The sequence below is a fragment of the Ciconia boyciana genome, chromosome 8, assembly GCF_034638445.1.
Source record: "Ciconia boyciana chromosome 8, ASM3463844v1, whole genome shotgun sequence".
NCBI classification, from domain to species: Eukaryota; Metazoa; Chordata; class Aves; order Ciconiiformes; family Ciconiidae; genus Ciconia; species Ciconia boyciana.
In genome coordinates this window covers 15551844-15572256 of record NC_132941.1, presented here as the reverse complement: position 1 = coordinate 15572256, position 20413 = coordinate 15551844, and the positions used below count along the sequence as shown (strand labels likewise).

The 20413-nt window shown below is 42.2% G+C and overlaps 1 protein-coding gene across 1 annotated transcript in view; it reads left to right on the top strand.

The window, feature by feature from the left end:
• Nucleotides 1-1997: 1997 nt before the first annotated feature.
• The window catches only part of PRTG (protogenin), an 86869-nt gene continuing 68453 nt past the window's right edge, over nucleotides 1998-20413 (top strand). Inside the window, 2 exon segments of the mRNA XM_072870135.1 lie at nucleotides 1998-2130; nucleotides 3146-3448. Of these exon segments, the coding sequence (XP_072726236.1) occupies nucleotides 2076-2130; nucleotides 3146-3448 (358 nt within the window). The 5' untranslated portion in view covers nucleotides 1998-2075.

Here is a 20413-nt window from a genome sequence, read left to right as displayed (position 1 = left end):
GATGCAGCAGAAGGGACCAAGTTTGGCTGCCAGCTCCCAGCTCTGTGAGCTTTGCAGTGCTGGCAGGAACAAAAAGCAGTAAAAACTTGCCTGTCACTGAAGTCAGCAGCTCTCACAATGAATGCAAACAGGGGGCAAATCTGCTGAGTAAGAAGATGCCTTCCTACATGGTAACTTTCGAAACTAGAACTCTGAACAGACAAAAAAGAGCTTAGAAATCACTAGCTGCAAGCATGGAGTAGTAAAATCATGGGTGAAGCTGAAAGCTTAAATGATAGTGGCAGCATTTGATTTGATGGTATCTCCCATACAAATCATCCATAGGGTGTTGATAGCATGATTCTCAAGCCATATGGTTGCAGTTTAGGTTGCGTTTCGGCAAGCTACATTTTGGACTCGAGACAGATGTAAACTTATGGCTGCTTCCTGGTGGAGACAAGTAATGGGCGGCTCATCCTCGGCAGCAGAGCACTGCCCTGCACGGCCATCTGGAAGTGTTTATCGGTGCTCTATGAAGGGGTCAGTGAGAACCATTGACAAAATGGCACTCCTTTTCTGATCAATGCCCATCCTCACATTCAAAAATTACAGAATCACAGAATCCTATAGGTTGGAAAAGACCTTTAAGATCATCAAGTCAAACCGTAAACCTAACGCTACCAAGACCACCACTATACCATGTCCATAAGCACCTCATCCAAACGGCTTTTAAATACCTCCAGGGATGGTGACTCAACCACTTCCCTGGGCAGCCTGTTCCAATGCTGGACAACCTTTCAGGGAAGTAAAATTTCCTAATATCCAGTCTAAACCTCCCCTGGCACAACTTGAGGCCATTTCCTCTCCTCCTATTGCTTGTTACCTGGGAGAAGAGACTGACCCCCACCTCTCTACAACCTCCTTTCAGGTAGCTGTAGAGAGCAATAAGGTCTCCCCTCAGCCTCCTTTTCTCCAGGCTAAACAACCCCAGTTCCCTCAGCCGCTCCTCATCAGACTTGTGCTCCAGACCCTTCACCAGCTTCATTGCCCTTCTCTGGACACGCTCCAGCACCTCAATGTCTCTCTTGTAGTGGGGGGCCCAAAACTGAACACAGCATTCAAGGTGCGGCCTCACCAGTGCCGAGTACAGGGGCACGATCACTTCCCTAGTCCTGCTGGCCACACTATTTTTGATGCAAGCCAGGATGCCATTGGCTTTCTTGGCCACCTGGGCACACTGCTGGCTCATATTCAAGCAGTGTGGGAATGCTCGAAAAATTAGTCTGCATGTGTGGGACAGCCAGTTTCACCTGGGCATGGGGTGCTCTGCCAAACCTGGACACCACTGCACCTGCACCGGGCACTGCAGCACCCACTGCATGGGGCTCGGGCTGAGCACCTCCACCCATCCGATGCCCTGGGTGGGTATCTCTAGTTTTGGCACGGACCTTTGGTAAAGCTGGGTCTGGCTAGGTGCACGTTTTGGAGATGCTCGCCACGCCGGTGAGGAGAGTGCTGCGGTTTGTGGTGTCCAGCGGCACCCTGCGCCCTGGGGGAAGGCATGGCCAGCAGCTCCTGCCCCGGCCGTAGGGGCTCAGCCCCTGCCCGCGAAATACCGGAGCTGGCACAGCCGAGCCGGCTCGGGGCTCTCCCGCTGGGCCCGCGGGGAGCTGCCGTCGGGTCCCGGCGCTGTCCGCGGCGCCGCCGCCCGGGTGAGGCCGCGTCTCCGGGGCAGCGCCAGTGCTCACCCGGGCAGGGGTCGGGCCCGGCCCCCCCGGCCGTGACCGGCCCAGATGGCGCCGGAGCCCGTCGCCCCTCGTGCGCGGGGCTGGCGGCTCCTGCCGCCGCTCCCCCCTCCGCCCCCGGAGTATTGTCCGCCGCGGCCCGCCCCGTCCAGCGGCGTCCCTCCCTCCGCCCCCCGCCCGGCCCTGCCCCTCGCCCCTCTCCTCCCCAAAGGCCAATGGAGACGAGATGCGGAGAGTAGGGCCGGGACGGGCGCGCCGGGGCCGCTCCGTCCGTCCCCTGTCTCCTCCCCTCGCCCGCTGACCGGTCTCTCTCGCGGCGGCCGGCGAGGCATGCCAGCCGCCTCCCGCTAAATGGCGCCGCTCCGCCGCCGGGCGCTGCTGCGGGCGCTGCTGCTCCCGCTGCCAGGTGAGTCCGCTCGCCCCGTGCCCCAAAGGCCCATTGTCCGCCCGCGACCCGGCCCCGCTCCGCTGCACGTGGTTTTATTTATCTGGCATCGGCGGCACCGGCCGGAGTGGGAACGGGAGCGGGAACCGGCCCCGGCCCCGCGCTTTGTTCGCGCCGCGACGGGGCGGGCGGCGCGGAGGAGCTCCGGGACGCCCCGCCGGCAGGGGGCGCGAGCGGGCCGCGGGGCCTCGCTCCTGCGCGCGCGCGGCGGGTAACTCCCCACCACCACGTTAGGCGATGAGCGACCGTTAATTAGCCACGCGCTCGCGCCCTCGCGAGGTGGGGGGGGCGGCTGTGAGGGGCCGGATAGTGGGGACAGGAGGCTCCCGCGGGGCGGGCCGTGAGGGGCGCCGGGGCCGTGAGGGGCGCCGGGCGGTTTGCCGCCCCTCCGCTGGCCGGCGAGGGGCTTTCGCTAACGATTTCTTGTAAAATTACCCTTTTACGACTCGCCCTGCTCCGGCTCCTTTGGCAGGCTTGTAAAATTAGCGAGCGGCTCGGCCGCCCCGGCTCCCTGAGCGACGCTGCCCCGGCAGCAGTAACGGTCGCACCTGTGTGGCAGCCCCCGCCGCTGCGGGGTGGCGGCGGCAGCGGGGCGGCTCCCCGTGCCCGCCGCCCAGCCGGCCCCGCGGGGGTCATCGGTGCTCACCTCGACACCCAGCGCCTCCCGTGCTGCACCGTGGTTAGGACTGCGCGGGTGTTTAAGGCTCTGGTTCTCTAGCTCCTTGACACAACGCGCTTGAAAACTAGGAGGCAAACGCCTGGGTGTTTTACAGCCTGATGGCTTTACTTCACCTGAGGTCAGTACCACAGTTTTCCCAGAGTTTTCTGAGTTTGGAGGGCTCGGAGACCTCAGAGCCTGTAATAACGATAGTTTTACTCGTGTGGTGGGTTCAGCACGATGACTCGCAGCTCGCAAGTGCGCTTGGTAACTTGCACATCTATACTTACAGGCAAAATCTTTTTTCCTCTCTCTTAGGACTGTGGTGCTTTAGTGAACTTTTTTTTGTGAAAGAGCCTCAGGATGTTACTGTCTCAAGGAAGGATCCGGTGGTTTTAGACTGCCAGGCCCGTGGTGAAGCTCCTATAACTATTACATGGCTGAAAAACGGAGGCAAAGTATCTGAAAATGAACGGATCTACACTTTATCCAATGGCTCGTTATATATCAGTGAGGTGGAAGGGAAGAAAGGAGAGCTGTCTGATGAAGGATTTTACCAGTGCTTAGCTCTGAACAAATACGGAGCTATTCTCAGTCAAAAAAGCCACCTCACACTCGCAAGTAAGTTCCAGCTCTTGCTTATTAACCTGCTCCTGAGTTTGTGACAGCAGTTCCCTGAAGAGCACACAACAACCTATGGCTTTGATTGTGTACCTGGAAAGACAAATTACCAAAGTAAAGAGCAAGTCAATTCTGCAGAACCTTTATCTCCTTTTAGATGTGTAAAGATTATGAGCAAAACTTCTGGTGGCCCCTTTTCGAGTCCCTGATGTGGCAGGAGCGGCACAGCCACCTATGAGACCTCTTGGGCAGCGGTGCCTTGCGTGGGTGGCTCATGTGGTTCACTGGTTTCCAGAGCAGGTGGTGATGCAGAGCCATGCTGGCAACCTGCTACAAAAGTTCTGGGTCTTGTTTCTCAAGTGCTGTTCAGGCAGCCTTACAAGGCTTATCTACAAATCTGATAAAAAAAAATTATTATTCCTTGTTCAATAGCTTGATGTTGTATTGTGCCATCTTGGGACAGGGCAGAACAATAATAGAGATGGCTGTCTTTGGGAGGGGAAAGAGGGGAAGGGTTTTCTGGGCAACTGCGAGGGTTAAATTACCAAGCCCTTCCTTTTCTGACATGTGTGTTCAGCCAAGCTGATGCAGGTGCTGTCCCTTTTGGAATTGCTTCAGGGTCCTCTGGAACCAACCGTAAAGGCCTGTTAAGTGGTTCCCCTAGGAAGTGGGAGACACGTTTCTAGCGTGACTCCCTACTACTGGATGAATGGTGAAGGAAATAGTTGTGTGTAAGTGCCTTTATGGCTTTAACAGCCTGACCCCGAGTGTGTGTTGCCCTCCGTTTTCCTAGCATCTTTAAACGTATCAAGCAAGAGATGCGCATTAGGAACTGAATGCCATGCCTTCTTCCATGCCAGTGCAGAGCTTTGCTAGTAGGCTGCTTCTACAGCACTACCTTTTTTGCTTTCCAAAAGTACATGGAGTCATTTCAAAGAAAGTATAACACAGAGAGTACACAGTTTATGTAGTCTTCTCATGTTCCCTCTATAATAGGACTTAACTGATTAACTTAATCTAATAGGAAAAAGCTTCCTTTGACCTCTTCAACCCTGTTCTTTGTAGCAAGTTGCACAAAACTGTGGTGCTCATACCTCTATAGAAACTTGACATTAGTTGTAAATTAAATGTCATGTAAACATTTTACCAAATTCAGTCTGAAACTAATTAATACAATTGGTACATTAGCTTACATTGAAAGATGTCTGAATGTTAACATTTGTTAGTTTTTTTTCTGTGTGCTTCTGAACTGATTATAAAAACTCTCCATAAGATACCCCAGGAAGGTGTGAAATACCTTGTTCAGTGAGCTAGAGTGTTGGGCAGTTGAAAACCAGTCTGGAAGCAGGTGGCTCCAAGTAAGTGATAAGTTTTTCACATGCTGTAAGAGGTTGATCTGTGAACTCTTGATTTCAAAAACGTGGCTACTTATTACTTTGTATCATGGCATCTGACTTACATACAGGATTAATAGACCAAGCAGGTCTTGGATATTTTGATAAAATGATGAAAAATGAACTATTCATATTGTTGACATTTAAATTCACATCATTAGGTGTCAGAGTGTCAGCACCATTAGTAAACAAACTGAAGAAAACCTTTCTTAAGAGGATAGGAATTTTGTTGTTGTTAATAAATATAAAGCAAAGCAGTGGCTGATGGATCCTGTGTGTAGGACTGTGGAAAATTCAGGGCCATTTTAAATCTGAGACATTGCAGGATGACTTCTGTGTTCAATATCAGAGAACTTCTGGAATAGTACAGAGCACTATAGTGGTAGAAGATAGTAATACACTTGTAGTATCTGGTTTTATTCAGACAGTATTAAACTTTTATAAATGTTTGTTTCTTGCATGCACATTATTTCACCAGAAAGATGGTTTAACTTTTTGTTCTGGTGGGTTTTTTGGGTGTTTGTTTTTTTTAATGAAAGATTTCCACCAAGGAAGAGTTGTGAACCTATAGATTGCATGCTGTGGAGTAAGACTCTGATTTTGCAGGCCCCCCTCCCTTTTTTTTTCTTTGTTTTTGGTTTGTGTGTGTTTTTTTTCCCTCCCCTCCCCTGTAAGACTGTGACAAAAGGTTTCTTTTTCTTTTTTGAATACTTGAAAGGTTTCCTATGGCTGTTGGAGAAAACTGGAAGAGATAGTGGATCCATAATGATCACAGTAGGTGGTGTTGACTCAGTGATTAAGTGGTTAACTAGTGGCCAAACATGAAGTTATCCTATGTAGCAGTCTCTTCTTTTTAGTCATATTCCAATCTGACTGGTTTGAGAATGTCAACTTAACTGTAAAGCTGTGAAATAAGGCAGTAATTTGTATCGTTATATTTTCAAGCCCATAAAACACGTGCAAAATTAGTTTTATATCTCGTTTCTACAGTGTTTCTGCCTGCCATCATGAGTTGATTGAACTTTGCAGACGTTTTAAGTGAAATAAATTAAAGTCTTGTAGGGGATTTTGTAGGCTTATAGTTTTGTTTAGAAGTAGTTGTTGGTTGCTGTGAAGGCAAATTGCCTTGTGGTCAGGGTACAGAAGGAACTATACATATTAAACAGGTGGAGAATAGGCATTAAATGGGCATTCTTTCTTTGGAGGAAAAAAGCAAATGCTCTGTTCAGTCTCTGGTAGCAGCAGGGTGTGAGGATGTTCTTTTACTTTGCCTGGTCAGAGCTTTTGCCACTAAGCTTATCTTTTGCTTCAGAATTGTAATGTTTAGTGTTGCATTTGGAAATCAAAAACTTTAATCTGTCCAAGAGTTTAAGATTTGAACACACAAGAAGATCAGGTCATGGTTTCTAAAGTTAGGAACTGGAAGCTGAAGGTTGCACTCTTGGCAAGAATTCCATTATTCATGTGCAAATTAAGAATTCACAGGGTTAAAAGGTTAGAAACTGGCCAGGATGAGGTTTACCCTTGTGATAAAGAGCAGATGACCCTCATTCATTGGCCAAAGCTTTCATGTAGCTCCTCTGCAAAGTTAGTGATTGCCATGAATTGTTCTTGAGGAATGCAGAAATTCAAATGTGAGCAGGCCTTTCCTTAAGTGTCACTATGGAGCCTTATCTCCCGAGCACATCAGAGTAGGTCTGCAGGGACAGGGTTCCTCCCCAGAGGCCCCAAGGCTTTGCTTTCCTGTTGTTCATCCATGCACAAAAGAATTTGACTAATTTAGGGCTTTTTTTCGGTGAGATCCCCCTACTTTTTTTAAAGGAAACTGTGGGGCTGAGGTATTGCTTAGGTAAAAATAAATATTAGTTTCAGTACACACTTGTAGTTGCTTCCCAAGTAGGCTAATTGACGCGGGGGGGAGAGGAGGAGGTTCCTGTGTGGCTCTTTGTGAGGCAACATGTGGGGGTAAAATGCTAATAGTGAAGAGTATGACTTAAAATTCAACTTACTGCTGCCACTGCTACTAAGACATGTCTCTTCTAACAGAATATAAAAGGAATGTAGACTGTGGAGAACAGTCTAAGCACTTTTGGTACAACTTTGAATCAGCCAAAAATAAACAAGCTGAGGTTTTTGTATTCCTGCATTTTTAAATTATGTCTATTTAACCAGTTAAGTAAGATTCTGTCTAAAAACAAAGCTAGACTTCCAATAAAATAGTATTAAGAAAAAATGAAGAAGGTGGATCATGTTCTGAAGCTAGTACTTTGGGCAGTGATTGGACAGGATGCTCATTGTTTGTTTACTTTTCACAAAAACTGGAAATTGAAGTCTTAAGATGGTTGGCTGGGATATATACAGATGGGGAGGAGCATTCCTAGGTAACCCTTTCTCCCCTTGTAACTTGGCTGAATTGATTTTAATGTTTCTGAATTACAGGAAATGTAAGCCCAATTCTTCATGTACAGGTTTCTACATTTCACAAGAGTGAAAGGTTATGCAAGCAGAAGGTTTCTGGGAATATGCTCCTGCAGGGAAACTGTGTGTGCACACTGCACTGCAGTTTGTGAAACGCTGGGCCTTTTACACATAGCAGGCTATACTTTGTGGAGAGTTTGTGATTTTGCTTACCTGTTGTGGCAGTGATGTGACTTCTGGTCCCATTGTTGTGCCAATAATTAGCAATATTTATGTTTTGATATCCATCCTAATAACATCTTTTGCTCTGCTTTTAAATATTTGCAATTAGGAGTGCATCCAGCTGAGCCTTATTCTGTACTGTGACAATCATGTTTTCTTAGCAGTTCCAGCTGTTTGTTCCCACTTTTGCATTGTGCCCTTCCTTGTGTGTGCACAGCTGCATGTGTGGCTAACTGAACAGGGAACTGATCTGGGTTAAAATAATATAATTAAACCAAAAGATGATGTTTAAGCCAAATGAATTCCCTGACTCCTGTTGTCACGGAGACACTCACAGTGATTGCAGTGGTGTAACTGAGAGGACTGGTGTGGAGGTGGGAAGGCTTAGTGGGGACAGAGGAAGGCTACTGAAACTTAAGACTGTTGCAAAAATAAGTGTTCATCAAACTATGGCATCTATGGAACATGTGTCTAGGCAAAAATTTTGCCCTTCTGCTACTAATTATTTTTTAATTAATTTTAATATCTTGCCTTAAATGAAGGGATTAATAGCTGTGGTCTAACAATATAGTTTTCAATTTGCATGGAATCTGTCACTTCAGGTGTCTTCCAATAGAGCTCAAAGGTATGTTTGATTATTTTAAATAGTAATGGAGAGAGGAACAAATTCTGAGATGGAAGGGTAGGGTTGGGGGGCAGAAGTGGTTTTTGACTGAGGTGGAAGTGAAACAGCAAATGGCTGTTATAGACAATGGTCTTGTGTTAAAAGAGATAGCAAAGTCTTAATGCTGTAGAACTGGTGTGGTTACAGAGAGTTTGAGGAAGCTCTTGTTTTAGGTTTTTACAAGTGCTGCCTTATTGCTATTGCTTTGATTAGTTGATTTGAATGTCCTGAGTAGGATCCATTTCTAAGCTGGGAGTACTCATGACTGATCCTCAGTGCATTTAAATTCCGGTATTTAAGGCAGAAGGAGGACATTTAATGTCGTAGTTGGCAATGTCAGATGTTAATGGTGAAGAAGAGCAGTAAGATTTTTGTTCTTTAACTGAGATACACTGAAGAAATAAGAAAACTGGGAAATACTTTCCCTCTTAACTCTTTTTCTTGTAGGATTTTCCTTGAGAACTTCCCTAGACATCTTTTGACCTGAACTCCTACAACATCTTTACAGAAGAAATTGTCAACATCCTTTTAAGGCATAACCACTAGTTACTTTTTTTTTTTGGCACTAGAGCATCCCCTATTCTTTCAGCAATGACTGGTCTGCACTTGTAAGAACTCTTCCACAGACTAAGGGATGGGCTTTTATATTGTTGCCAGAAAAAAAATGTATGAAACTTTACTTAGTGCATATATGAACAGTGTTTGTTTCCACTACCACGTAACTAGAGAAGTGAGCTTTTTATGGGTTTCCTCAACACCTCAGTTTCAAATTTGTCAAGCATAATGCCAAACGGAGGCATTTCATGCCCTTGCTTTTCTTCCTAGCTAGTAAGCCAAAACTGTTATGATTTTTACTAGTTTTTATTACTGTAACTTTATAATGTATAAAGTTTTTACTGGCTTCTTTTTAAAGGGATGCTCAGTCTTATTGGCAGTGTACACTGTAGCTAATAAAACCTTCACCTATGTGAGAAATGTTGAAGGAAAACATGGTACCATGCTAGAATTTGTTCAGAGCTGTGACTAGAGGCACTCAGTTCTTCCTTGGTGCAAGTTCTACATGTGATATGTGCACTAAACTATTGAGATTTCTTCTCTACTTGCAAAGCAATATACAGCAGCAAAGGATGCTGTTCTGTTCTTGCAGTGTGGTGCTCCCCCTCACTGCTCCCTTTCTTCTCCTTCCCTCTCCTGCATTTCTTGGTGTAGAAATTGTTGAAAGGGCATTCAGTAAGGCCCCCTTTTGTCAGCCAGCTCTGATTATCCTAAAGAAAAGGATCTCACTCTGAGCAGTTGTTTGCCTAGAGACTTGTTGTCACGTCTTCACAATTTAACAGCTGTGGCTATTGATGGTGTGCAGAACAATTTAAGACAATGACAAAAGAGAATCTTGGAGGAAGAATTTAAAAGTTACTAAGCATTTTCCTACAGAAATATGGTCATTTCCATCGTTGGACAAATTTGTGCTTAGTTTTTGTGTGTTTTCCTCAGGATTTTGTATTTTTTCCATATCTTATCTCCAAAATTGTGGACATAATCTTTTGTTTAGTTTTGCATTGTTTTTTTGTTTCATCAATAGGCCCAGCTGTTAAATTTGGATTGATTACTTCCAGTCTTTATAACTGGTAATCACCACCTAAGTGAAAAAGTAATCAACAATGTCAAGTCTCCACATTTTGTTGAGTAAGTGTGGGTTGTATGGTCAACATTAGTTACTAGGGTCAACCTCTATGTAGCTTTTAAACAGCAGCATTTTAAGCGGCGTCTACATTTTAAAGTTGATTGTCTCAGCAATTGAGTTAGAGGAGGAAAAAAAAACCCTTGCACTAGATGATCTGTGTTGGGAGTTAGAAATCCATCTGGCAGCCCTCCAAAACCTACGTCTATAGTGGAAACATTTTTTGTTTTTATGGATGAAATAGTTACTTTTTTAATAGATGGAGATAAACAGCAGACATAGGAGAGAGATGGTTGTGAAAGCACTGGAGTGTGGAGGATTTGTCTGTGACGTTATGAAATTATTGTAACCTCCTCTTCTGTGTTGTTTTTTCTGTATGTAAAAGTTTTGGAGGGCGACGGCCTTCCTGGTATATTAGAGGAAAACGTAAATAAGTGGTACCAGGCAGATTTTCTTTACTGCTTTTACTTTGTTTCATAACTCTCAACAGTAATTCTGGTTAGTTTTTTTTTTCAATGAAATTGCATTTGATCTCCTTAGGTGAGTGGAAATTTTTTTAACAACATGAACACTCATGAAGGCAAAATAAACTAAGTGGCATCTGGATAATACAGTTATCATCTTGAGGCCTGGTTCCAAAGTGCTTGTTTCTCAATTGCCTGTCTCTGTTGGGCTTCTGGTAGGACATTTCTGACACATCAGTGCATCTGCAGCTTAGGGGAATAGGATCTAGGTATTATTAGCCCCAGATGCATATAGGTCTGCTGTGTGCTCATGAAGTTCACTTAGATTCGTATTATCATAACCTCAAAATGACAGAATGTGCAATCTTTGTATTTTATGGGGTAAAGATTTCAGGGTTACCAAGTCTTTCTGTGCCACTGTTACACTAAACAGCGTTTAAAACTCCTGCTGTGGTCAGGGTATTACCTGAGTTTGGCTGTTGGGAAAACTCTGTAAATTTTTCAGTAGTTAAGCTTGAGGAAGTTATGTTTGCTTCTAGCCTGAACACTTCATTGTAGCAATTGTGATAGTATTCAGTGAGTACCTTCTCATTTACTGGATGTCAGAGCAGTAGAATGCAACGTGAAAAATGAAATACTGAAAATGAACATGTTTTATAAAAGACATAGGAATGCTGACAACAAGCTTTATATCCTAAGCTGTTATCAGAATTTAATTGTTAATTTGAGGCAAAAGTTGCAATGTACCAAGATACTACTTCACCATCTCTGGAAGGGTTACTTGGGACTTAACTACTGGGGAGGGAGAAAGTCAGCAAGGAGTGCAGTTATTTAATCTTCTGTAATCGTGGTTCTTGGATTTATACCTGTATAAACTGATTTCCTTTTCTGAATAAAGTAGTAAGAATACACACTTATTCCCATAAATTACTTGAAAATGATCTTATGAAGTTGTTTTCTGCACATAGGCAAAGTTTTGAGGAAAGGAATGACTTCTGGAATATGAAATAAATGGAAATGCACTGATTGCAAAGTTTGAGCAAAACTGAGAACAGGCAAGAACTTTTGTTGTAAACCTAGAAAACATGTAGAAACCTCATTAAGTAGAGTTTTCTGCAGTCATGGGCATGGAGGCTTGCGAGGCGCACAGAACATGTGATACACTCTGTCCCAGCTCCTTTTAGAAACCTGTCCTTGCTGTCTGGGATTGCTAATAGAGGAAAAGAGCATGAGTGCACAAGGACACCCATATCCTACATCTCTGTAGGTTTGGTTTAAACTGATGAGTGTACAACAGACAGCCAGGTCATGTAATTGTACCTTGTATAACATGAACCAAGGAATTGTTTTTCGGGGGGGGGGGGGGGGAGCAAAGCCAAAAAAACCCTTGGAAAACTGAAAATACAAAGAGCAGGGCTTCTGTTTTACAAAAATGTGCAAAAATGTTTAATAATCTGCAAGTGTGGAAGTCCTGCCTTTGGATACTTCAGTATACACTAAACTATTCTCTCAACAGACAGTTTTAAGGGCTGTTGCTACATGAGAAAATACAGCTGAGCCATCTGCTGAGTTAAGTCAGTATTTAAAAAAAAAAAAACAAAAACACCCCCCAAAACCCCAAAATCTCAGCAGTCCTTTCCATAGACAATAATGATCAACACTTTTCCTCTCAAGACCTTACAGTTATACTTTGACTTCTATCTTACCAATTTTTTTTCAATGGTAGAATACTACTGAGCAAATTACATCTCCAGCCTTTGACAAGAACTGTGTTTGAAAGTGGCACGTGCCATAAGAGCCCTGGTAAAATTCTGGACAGCAAGGAGTAAGATTGTTGTTTTTTCTGAATTATGACAGAAATCTGTTGTGAAAAGCAAGGCTCTAACTGCAGAGAGGGTCTTTGATATCCTTTCCTATCTATAGAATCTTAGGAAGAAAACTTCCTACATACTGGCTGATATAAAGGGACTGGTGGTAGGATGGGGTTTGTCTCAAAACATTGCAATTCTGTATTCAGATGCAATTCATTGCAATTCTGTATTCAATGCAAATTTGTATTCAGATGTGGAACATCTTTGCCAAGCCCATGTTTAAGTAGATGTTGGAATGGGCAACAGATTCCATTCTGTGCAAGTTTACAGTTCTGTCCAAAATTGGCAGGCTTTTCTGAATTGCAGCTTTAGGTGGGACAAATACAGTATTTTACAAAGGAGAAAAGAGTTTGTCTCTAGCTACAGGCTACACTGAGTGGTAAAGCAGCAAAACTTACCTTGTCCTAGTCCTCTAGGCTCAGAACATGCTAAAATTGTGATTTTTCTGAATTTAATAGTAATAGCAACAATTTGCCTTGTCTTAGGATATGTGTAATGGAAATTTGCTCTTTAGGTCTGAGGTGCAGTACTTCCATTTTGAAGTGATTTGCATATGAGAGACAGTTTTGAAAGAGGTAATCACCTGACTGACCAGGGGTAAGGGGTACGTAAAAGTTATTACAAGCATTAAACTTGTCATCTGGTGTACTTTTAATACATAGCTAGGGGGCAGTTAAACTAAGTCTTTAGAGCTTGTGATGTATATCTTGTGCATAGTGATGCATGAATGTTGGAAACTGGAGGGGGTTCTGTGAACAGAAGCAACTCTATATCTTCAGATTTGAGTTTAGCATCTTCAGATAATAATTCTGTTCACATTGATTGATTACATTGTTCCTGTTTTAGTAGACCAGAATTTCTCGTGCAAGATCTTAATGTCTTAATGGTATCACTGGCAAATTGATAGAATTATAAAAGTAGAAAAAATGTTGGATTTCTAATTGATCAGTGTAATTTTACCACATGTACTAGCTCATCTTTGGACACCCTGATAGATACATGGCTCACTTTTAGAATCATGGAATGGTTTGGGTTGGAAGGGACCTTAAAGATCACCTAGTTCCAACCCCCCTGGTGTGGGCAGGGACACCTTCCACTAGACCAGGTTGCTCAAAGCCCCATCCAACCTGGCCTTGAACACTTCCAGGGATGGGCATCCACAACATCTCTGGGCAACCTGTTCCAGTGCCTCACCACCCTCATAGTGAAGAAAATCTTGCATTACACCAAAGATCTTTCTGAATCTTCCAGTCAAGAGGGTTTTGAGTTTTGACTTTTTTTCTTTTTTGGCTCTCCTTTGAGCCATTTCGGAGTAAAGACAAAACAAGATAAAATAGGTTTAGAAAAATAACTCTTCTATATCTCCTCAACCTTTGCAGCATGAGTTTCTCATGCGAAGTAGCAATGGTGAGCCTTCTCTTCTCCCACTAAAATCATGAGTCATCTATCAGCCTGTTTACAAAGTGTGATTGTCAGTTCTTTTAAGCTGTATTGAGAGACACTTCCTGTACACCTTAAAATGGAGAGGAAAAAGTATCAAATAGAAAAGCTTTTCATTTATTTGCTGATCTGTTCTAATATTCAAAATTCTCATCGCTTGTGTCCTTTCCCTTGTTCCCATTCTTTTCTCTTTCTCATGTCAGGTGCAGGCTGGTTTTGCTGCATTTAGTCAGATTTTTTTCCTTTTTCTCTTTATAAATTGTCACATATATGCTATATCATTGTCTTGGATTTGCAAAACTGCTTCTGGTGACCCCCTGTTTCTTATTCCTGTCTGATGACTGGATGGAGGTACTGTTTTCCAGTGGAGCTTATTTTCACAGCTGTGGCAGAGGAGGGGGGTGTCATAAGATACTTTGAGGTCAGTTTTGACCCCAAATTTAGATGAGGTAAAAATGATTCGACAGAAGTGTAACATCTTGTCTGAAGTGGTCTGGCTATCACTTCAAAATCAGATAATAATTATGATTAAGAAAAAGCTGTTTTGATAGCCATTACAATGTACAATAAAACCAGCTCCGTGTTACACAGTATTGGTTTTTGTTTTACAACTTGTTACAACTGGAAGTTATCAAATAAGCCATTATCTTTTCAAAGAAACTTTAAAATTAATCTTAAAGTCTTTGAACATGCAGAAGAGTTTTAAATTTTTTTTTTGTTTACTCCTGCTTGTACAATCTTCAACATATTGATAATTGTTTAGGTAACTTATCAGCAAATTAACTAGTATAAATTGTTAAATTACCATTTCACTGTCCACATCAAGATCTCTAGTAAACTTGTAATAACTGTAACATGTGCCTCAGGCAGAGCTGTGCATTATGTATGTTCTTTGTAACGAGAATTCATTGACTTTATGAAGCCATTGACAGACATTTATCATTTTGTTCATTAAACTTGTCTGTGACATCCGGCAAATTGATGTTAACTGGAAATATTCTCTGGGAGTTCTGGCACGACTCTGTCATTTTGCCTGAGGAGAGAGAAACTTTGTACATAGCGTGTCCCAAATTACAAGGGTGAAACTTCCTTCCCTACCCCCTCCCCAAATGCATAAGTGAGCATATGACCAGCTCTTTTTTCATCTTGCCTTTAATGCTTATTTATGCGAACAACCCTGTGGTCCACAGTTTGCAAGCTGATTTATCATTGATCTTCAATAGAGGTTGAAAGTGGATACTGCTTTTATTTGTTCAGCCAGTCTGTGCCAGGAAGGCAGCTCAATTTTATCACATGACCAAACTATTGTAAAAATGATCATAATACAAATCCACAGTGCTCTGTGCACAGTGGTTCATGGAACTGGTACATGTGAGTGTGTATTCAGATGCATTAGCCTATGCTCTCAAAATTATATTTCATTTATTTAAGAAGTGGAGACGTAATTGGGTATGGGGATTTTTTTGTTTTGTTTTTGTTTCTCATTAGTAGAATTTTTTGTTTATTCCAGTTAGTAGCTTTTTTCTTTATTTCTTCCTTTTCTTTTAAGGGTGTGAACTTTATTTGTAGCAATAATTATGTTTTCTAGTGTTTGGAATTCTTGGATATATTAAGCACTAGAAGAGGTAAGCATTGATACAGTGTACAAGAAATTAACTATGGAATTCTTGGTAGCATTGATGGGAGTTTTGTGACATTGCTAGCACATGGCATTTAGTACTTGTTTTTAATGGTCATCATCTTTACCTGATGTAGCTTATTGCTGATTCATGTAAAATATATGGTAGATGACCAAATACTTTGTTGAAAGCCTTTATAATATACATTGTAAAGCGGTGCTTCATTTGGTCTTTTAAAATTGCTGTGTTTGGAATGATGAACAATATCTCATTCGTTCTGCTCTTGAGCACCCAGTGTGGAAAAAAATATGCACTTTTAACACCTGCCTGTGTTTGATTCCTGTGGATAGCTATCTCTAATAATGGTAGAGGTTGTTAATAGGATATTTGCCCACCTGCGAGTGTTCCTGTTGTGCTACCTGAATCCAACTGTATCAGGAATCTTTCAAACAGGAATGGGTGTACTAACAAATTGTGGCATAACTGGCTAAAATATATTATTAATGGGTCAAAGATAATGTTCAGATTGTAAAACCTTCTAAAAATTGAATATGCAAAAATCCATTACATAAATTTTTTGTCTTTTGAGAGAAAGAGTAGAGCAGTTGGCTCTTTAAAATATATTGTGTCTCACTACATAATAGTTCACTGGATTAAATGAATTTATTGATTTCTGCTTCTTTACTGACACACATTTATGAGCAGTTTCTTTGGCACCATGGCCACGTGTCAAAGGTCATAACTTTCCTTCACTGGAAGAATAAAAGCTTTCAGATGGTGAATCCCTGAAATCCACACAGTGCTTTATTCCCCCATCCCCCCCAATATAATTACTGTTTTTGCATTACTTTTCTTAAGGTAAATAAGCAATAATAATAAGAAATACTCATACTAGAAAAAACCCTATACTTACCTGTCGTAAAATAACTGCAGCAAACTATTTCTCTGCACAAAGGGTGACATATCTAATCTGCTAATAGGTATCATTATGAGATACATGGTAGTATATTAGGCTCTTTTATGATCAGAGATTTTATTGAAAATGGTCAATTTTAAGAATATAATAAACATTTATCCTGAAGAATTTTAGTACACTTCAGTTTAGAAACAGTATTTCTTTCTTTTTAGAGCTGTGTCAAAGGCATGTTATGCTTTGTGCACCAGAGGTGATACTGGAAGTAGATCCTACTGAGAGAATGAAACACATTCAAAATCTGTGCTTTGTGTTTAGATGAACGTTTATAATGTTGATGTTTTCTTTAATGCCCTTCATTAGTAGTAGCCTGTGGGATTTTTGGTGTGTACTAGATATGAAAGTCCACTGATGACATAAACATAAAACTATTAAAAAAGAAGCTGCAATGGAATATAAACAAGTTTAAACAGTCCACTAGTTTGCAAAAAGAGAACAATAAATCATGCTTTAAACATAAAGTGGCTGACACTAGTTCTGAAATTTTGGAAATGTAGAATGGGATGCGGTTAATGCCATATCCCTTGTGCAGTCTGTGGTGCTTATCTGATTGATAACCTGGCAGAAAAAATAACTTTTTTTTTGCTAGATAGTTATCTAACTAATGCAGTTAGCTGTGATGATTTGAACTGGCTTTCTGTGTTATCTGACAAGTGCTAGAGCTGGCTGGAGGCAAGAGTAGTGGGTATCTGGGACTATCTGGGAAGAGTTTGTCTTCACTTTTTAGCAGCTACTAACAGGTAGATTAGCTGTGACCATCTCAAACATCAGTGTGAAGGTAACTTCACTCAGGCGTTATTTTGATTTTAAATCATCAAAATGTTTGCTAGGTAAGGTGAAATAGGTTTGAATTGTTAGTGGGGCCTGGCTATAGTCCTCCTAGCAGGACTGTTTCTGAAGGAATAGCAGAGCCTAGAGTTGTATCAATGGGAAAAAAAATCCCATGATTTTTTGAGAAGACGTAAAAAGTCTTCCCATCACCCACCCCAAGAAAGAGAATTGGCTGCCAGACTTTTTTTGCGTAGTAGGGATGAAGCCTGTTGATACTTTTAATGATGACTCTTGCAAAAAATACCAGTGGTAGACTTTTATTCTGCTCTGTTTTGTGCAAATGATGATCTTATTCTAAGGGGGATGGTGGCACTCTGCTTTTAAATTTACCAAATATTTATATTGCAGGACTGTAATTGCTGAGTTTCTGACATGTTAACCTTCTGGACAGAAATTTGTCATGTCAGTATCCATCTTTTTGCTTTTAATTTTTTTTAATACGGTATACTTCTGCAGGACTGTTTATAACAAATCTAAGATGAAACTGCTTTTTCTGTATTTTTGTTTTTCACTAGGATAGCATGGGAATGTCTACTTAGGGAACAGAGACATAGGATTTGTTGGGGAAGTGGTCTTTGTGTCTGGAAGTAGCTTTTGCTCTTGCTTTGAATATATTTGCAAATTTGGTTGTCCTGTAAGTTTTGAGGAAAATTCTCAAACTTTTTTTTTTGCACTTGTTCAGCACAGACTTACTCAGCTTGACTAGCTAGAGACAGAGATAATGCTCTTTGTGCTGAGCATGTTGCTTGTGAACACTGAGCTGGGCTTTCACTCTCAGCAGTCCTAGGCAGCTGTGGACTTGCCTTTTTTCCCCTGTTCTGAATTAATGAGGAGCTAAAGTGTGATCTAACACTGCCTGGAGAAACCAGCTGGCATCGAAAGCTGAAGTAAGTGGAAACAATGGTCTAATTACTCGGAGAGGAAGTTTGGGAGGGGAAGTGGGTGAGGTGGAGGTGTGAGTGGACTCATGTGTCTAGAGGTCAGGAAGGGAAGAGAAACGCATTGGTGGGAAGCGGCTAGTACTAAGGAAAAGCTTGGGGAGTGAAGCATGGGGTTGGCTCAGTTTGGAGATTGCTGTGGGTACAAGTTGAGAGTGGGAGAGGACCCGAGGGGCTGGCAAAAACTGACTCAAGGGAGTGTGCCCATCGGAGCAGCTGATCTTTCAGGACATGCAATGTGGACCCAGGAGTCCCAGACTTCTCTTGGGAGCTTCAGAAAGACAAAGAAGAACCTCCCAGTCAGGGGAGTTTTGCAGGATTTAAATTGCATCACTGCTTCAGCCAGAAGCTTTTACAATACGTGACACGAGTCAGCTTGTCCCTACTTTTCATGGGAAGTCTGGGATTACATGTTTCTTATGTTTCTTATGGTGTTTGATATGAGGTTCTGAGGTTTGATCAATTGGAGCTGCAACAAGTTGGGGGAGCTGTGGTTGCAACACATGGAGTGCTGTGAAGGATCAGTCTTACCCTGGACACCTCAATTTAGTGAATATTTTGGGCCACCATCCAACTGTTTGTACATACCCAACAGTAAAATTAAAGTAATAGAATGTCATCTTGAGGTGTTGTGAGAGTAGATGCATTAACATTTGTGAAGAACTGTAGAAAGGCCATAGGGAAGTTAATAACTCTGTCTTCAGGGCAGTGCTTAATAGAGTGTAATAAATAAGGAATGAGGCCACACACTGAACATAGAAGAGAAAACAAAATATTGAATAGATGCTCATTATGTGAGCACCATTCATTTGGTGTTGTGAATAGTGGGGGAAGTGTGGTTGTGCAGTTGGATTGTTTCCTAAAGCATGTATATAAACAGAGCAAATCAGTTACATAAGCAGCTTCATTTCTTCAGTTTCCTAACTTCTGAGCATTTGGGTTTGGAAATTTTCATCATGTGTGTGTATACACACATGTAAGAGATGGATATACTGAATGCTATGTTAGTAGGAAAGTTTAGGAGTTAGCCTCATTTATTTAATGATGTATGTAATGCAGCAAAAAATGAAATGAAATAAATATATGCTTGAAAGTATTAGAGTTTTATATAGGCAGGGTGTCAGGAAAAAAAGACTTGTAACAGGGGGCACTGTGACAACTTCTGAGACAAGTCAAGTGAGTTTGTCAGAACTTTTTGATTCAACCATAACATGGGCTGGTGTCTAAGCATGTATTTAGCAATAGCTAAAATTGATGATAATAATCCTCATAATTTTTTTTATATATAAAGGTTTACTTACCCGTGAAGATACTGTAGAGGTCTGCAGCAACACTTATAAACCTATTGGTAGTATCAGAGCGTAATCTGACTTAGGAAACCATTTTAGCACAATACTAACAAAACCTGCATTTAATTTATACTTTTGACTACAGTTTAAGCTTGTGTGTGGACAGGGCTTAGGTGAGTGCTCACCTCTACGCTCTCTGGTGTTTGTCAGTGCAACCTTTACTCTCTATGTGGCCTGACTGAGAGGAAATGGGGTTTATTGCTGGTGTATGGGAGAAGGGCTTTTTTGTGGTGCATGGTATTAGGCAGGTGCCAGGGAGGACTGCAGGCTCCAGTGCTGTGGAGGAGTTAGCACCTGTGGGTTTCACCACCTCCTTCACCTGGTCTGTCTCTCTTTCTCAAGTATTTACTCCAGCACATAGCCTAGTGTACCACCTACTTTTTAGGCTACAGATCTTACCTTGAGCCATAGGGCAGCCTTCTGGAAATACAGCCCCGCAGTCACAACTAGAGAAAAGCCCTGATACTCTTTTTTTGTTGTTCTTTTTCCTGACACATTTATGTACAGAATCTCAAAGGCAGTGAAGTATTCAACACCTTGCACCTTCAGTGCAAGGTATGCACTTGGATCCTGTCAGGGATCTGGCCCTTTGTGTGATGGGACATTCTTTCTCTGAGGATGTTTTTCACAAGTGTGTTCAGAAGCTGGAATTATGAGGAAACGTAAAGCATTATTTGTACTTAATTTAATTGTTCCTTTTAGCACTATTTAGTTGCTGCCATGTTTGCCATTGTCTTGCATTTACCTAAAAAATGGTTGCCTGGCCTTTCATGAACTTGTGAAGAGGAAAGATGGTGACCACCTGAAACAATATCATCTGCAGCAGAATAGCCTGAGAACTTTAAATAACCAAAGGGGACTGTTTCCAAGGCAGCTAAGTGACCTTTGGATCCCAGAAGTGGGCTATTCATAGAGGCGAAGCCTTTGTCCTGCTTTGACCAGTGGTCAGTGAACTCTGGCAGGCCCCTTGGCTCACCATCTTGGCCCTAGACTAGCAGCTGGTGATTGATTCATTTAACTGTCCAGATTCACATGCTTCTGTCAAGGACTTGTCAAGGAAGAAAAAGGTTCTATGGAGGGCTATTCATTTTACTAAAAGGAAAG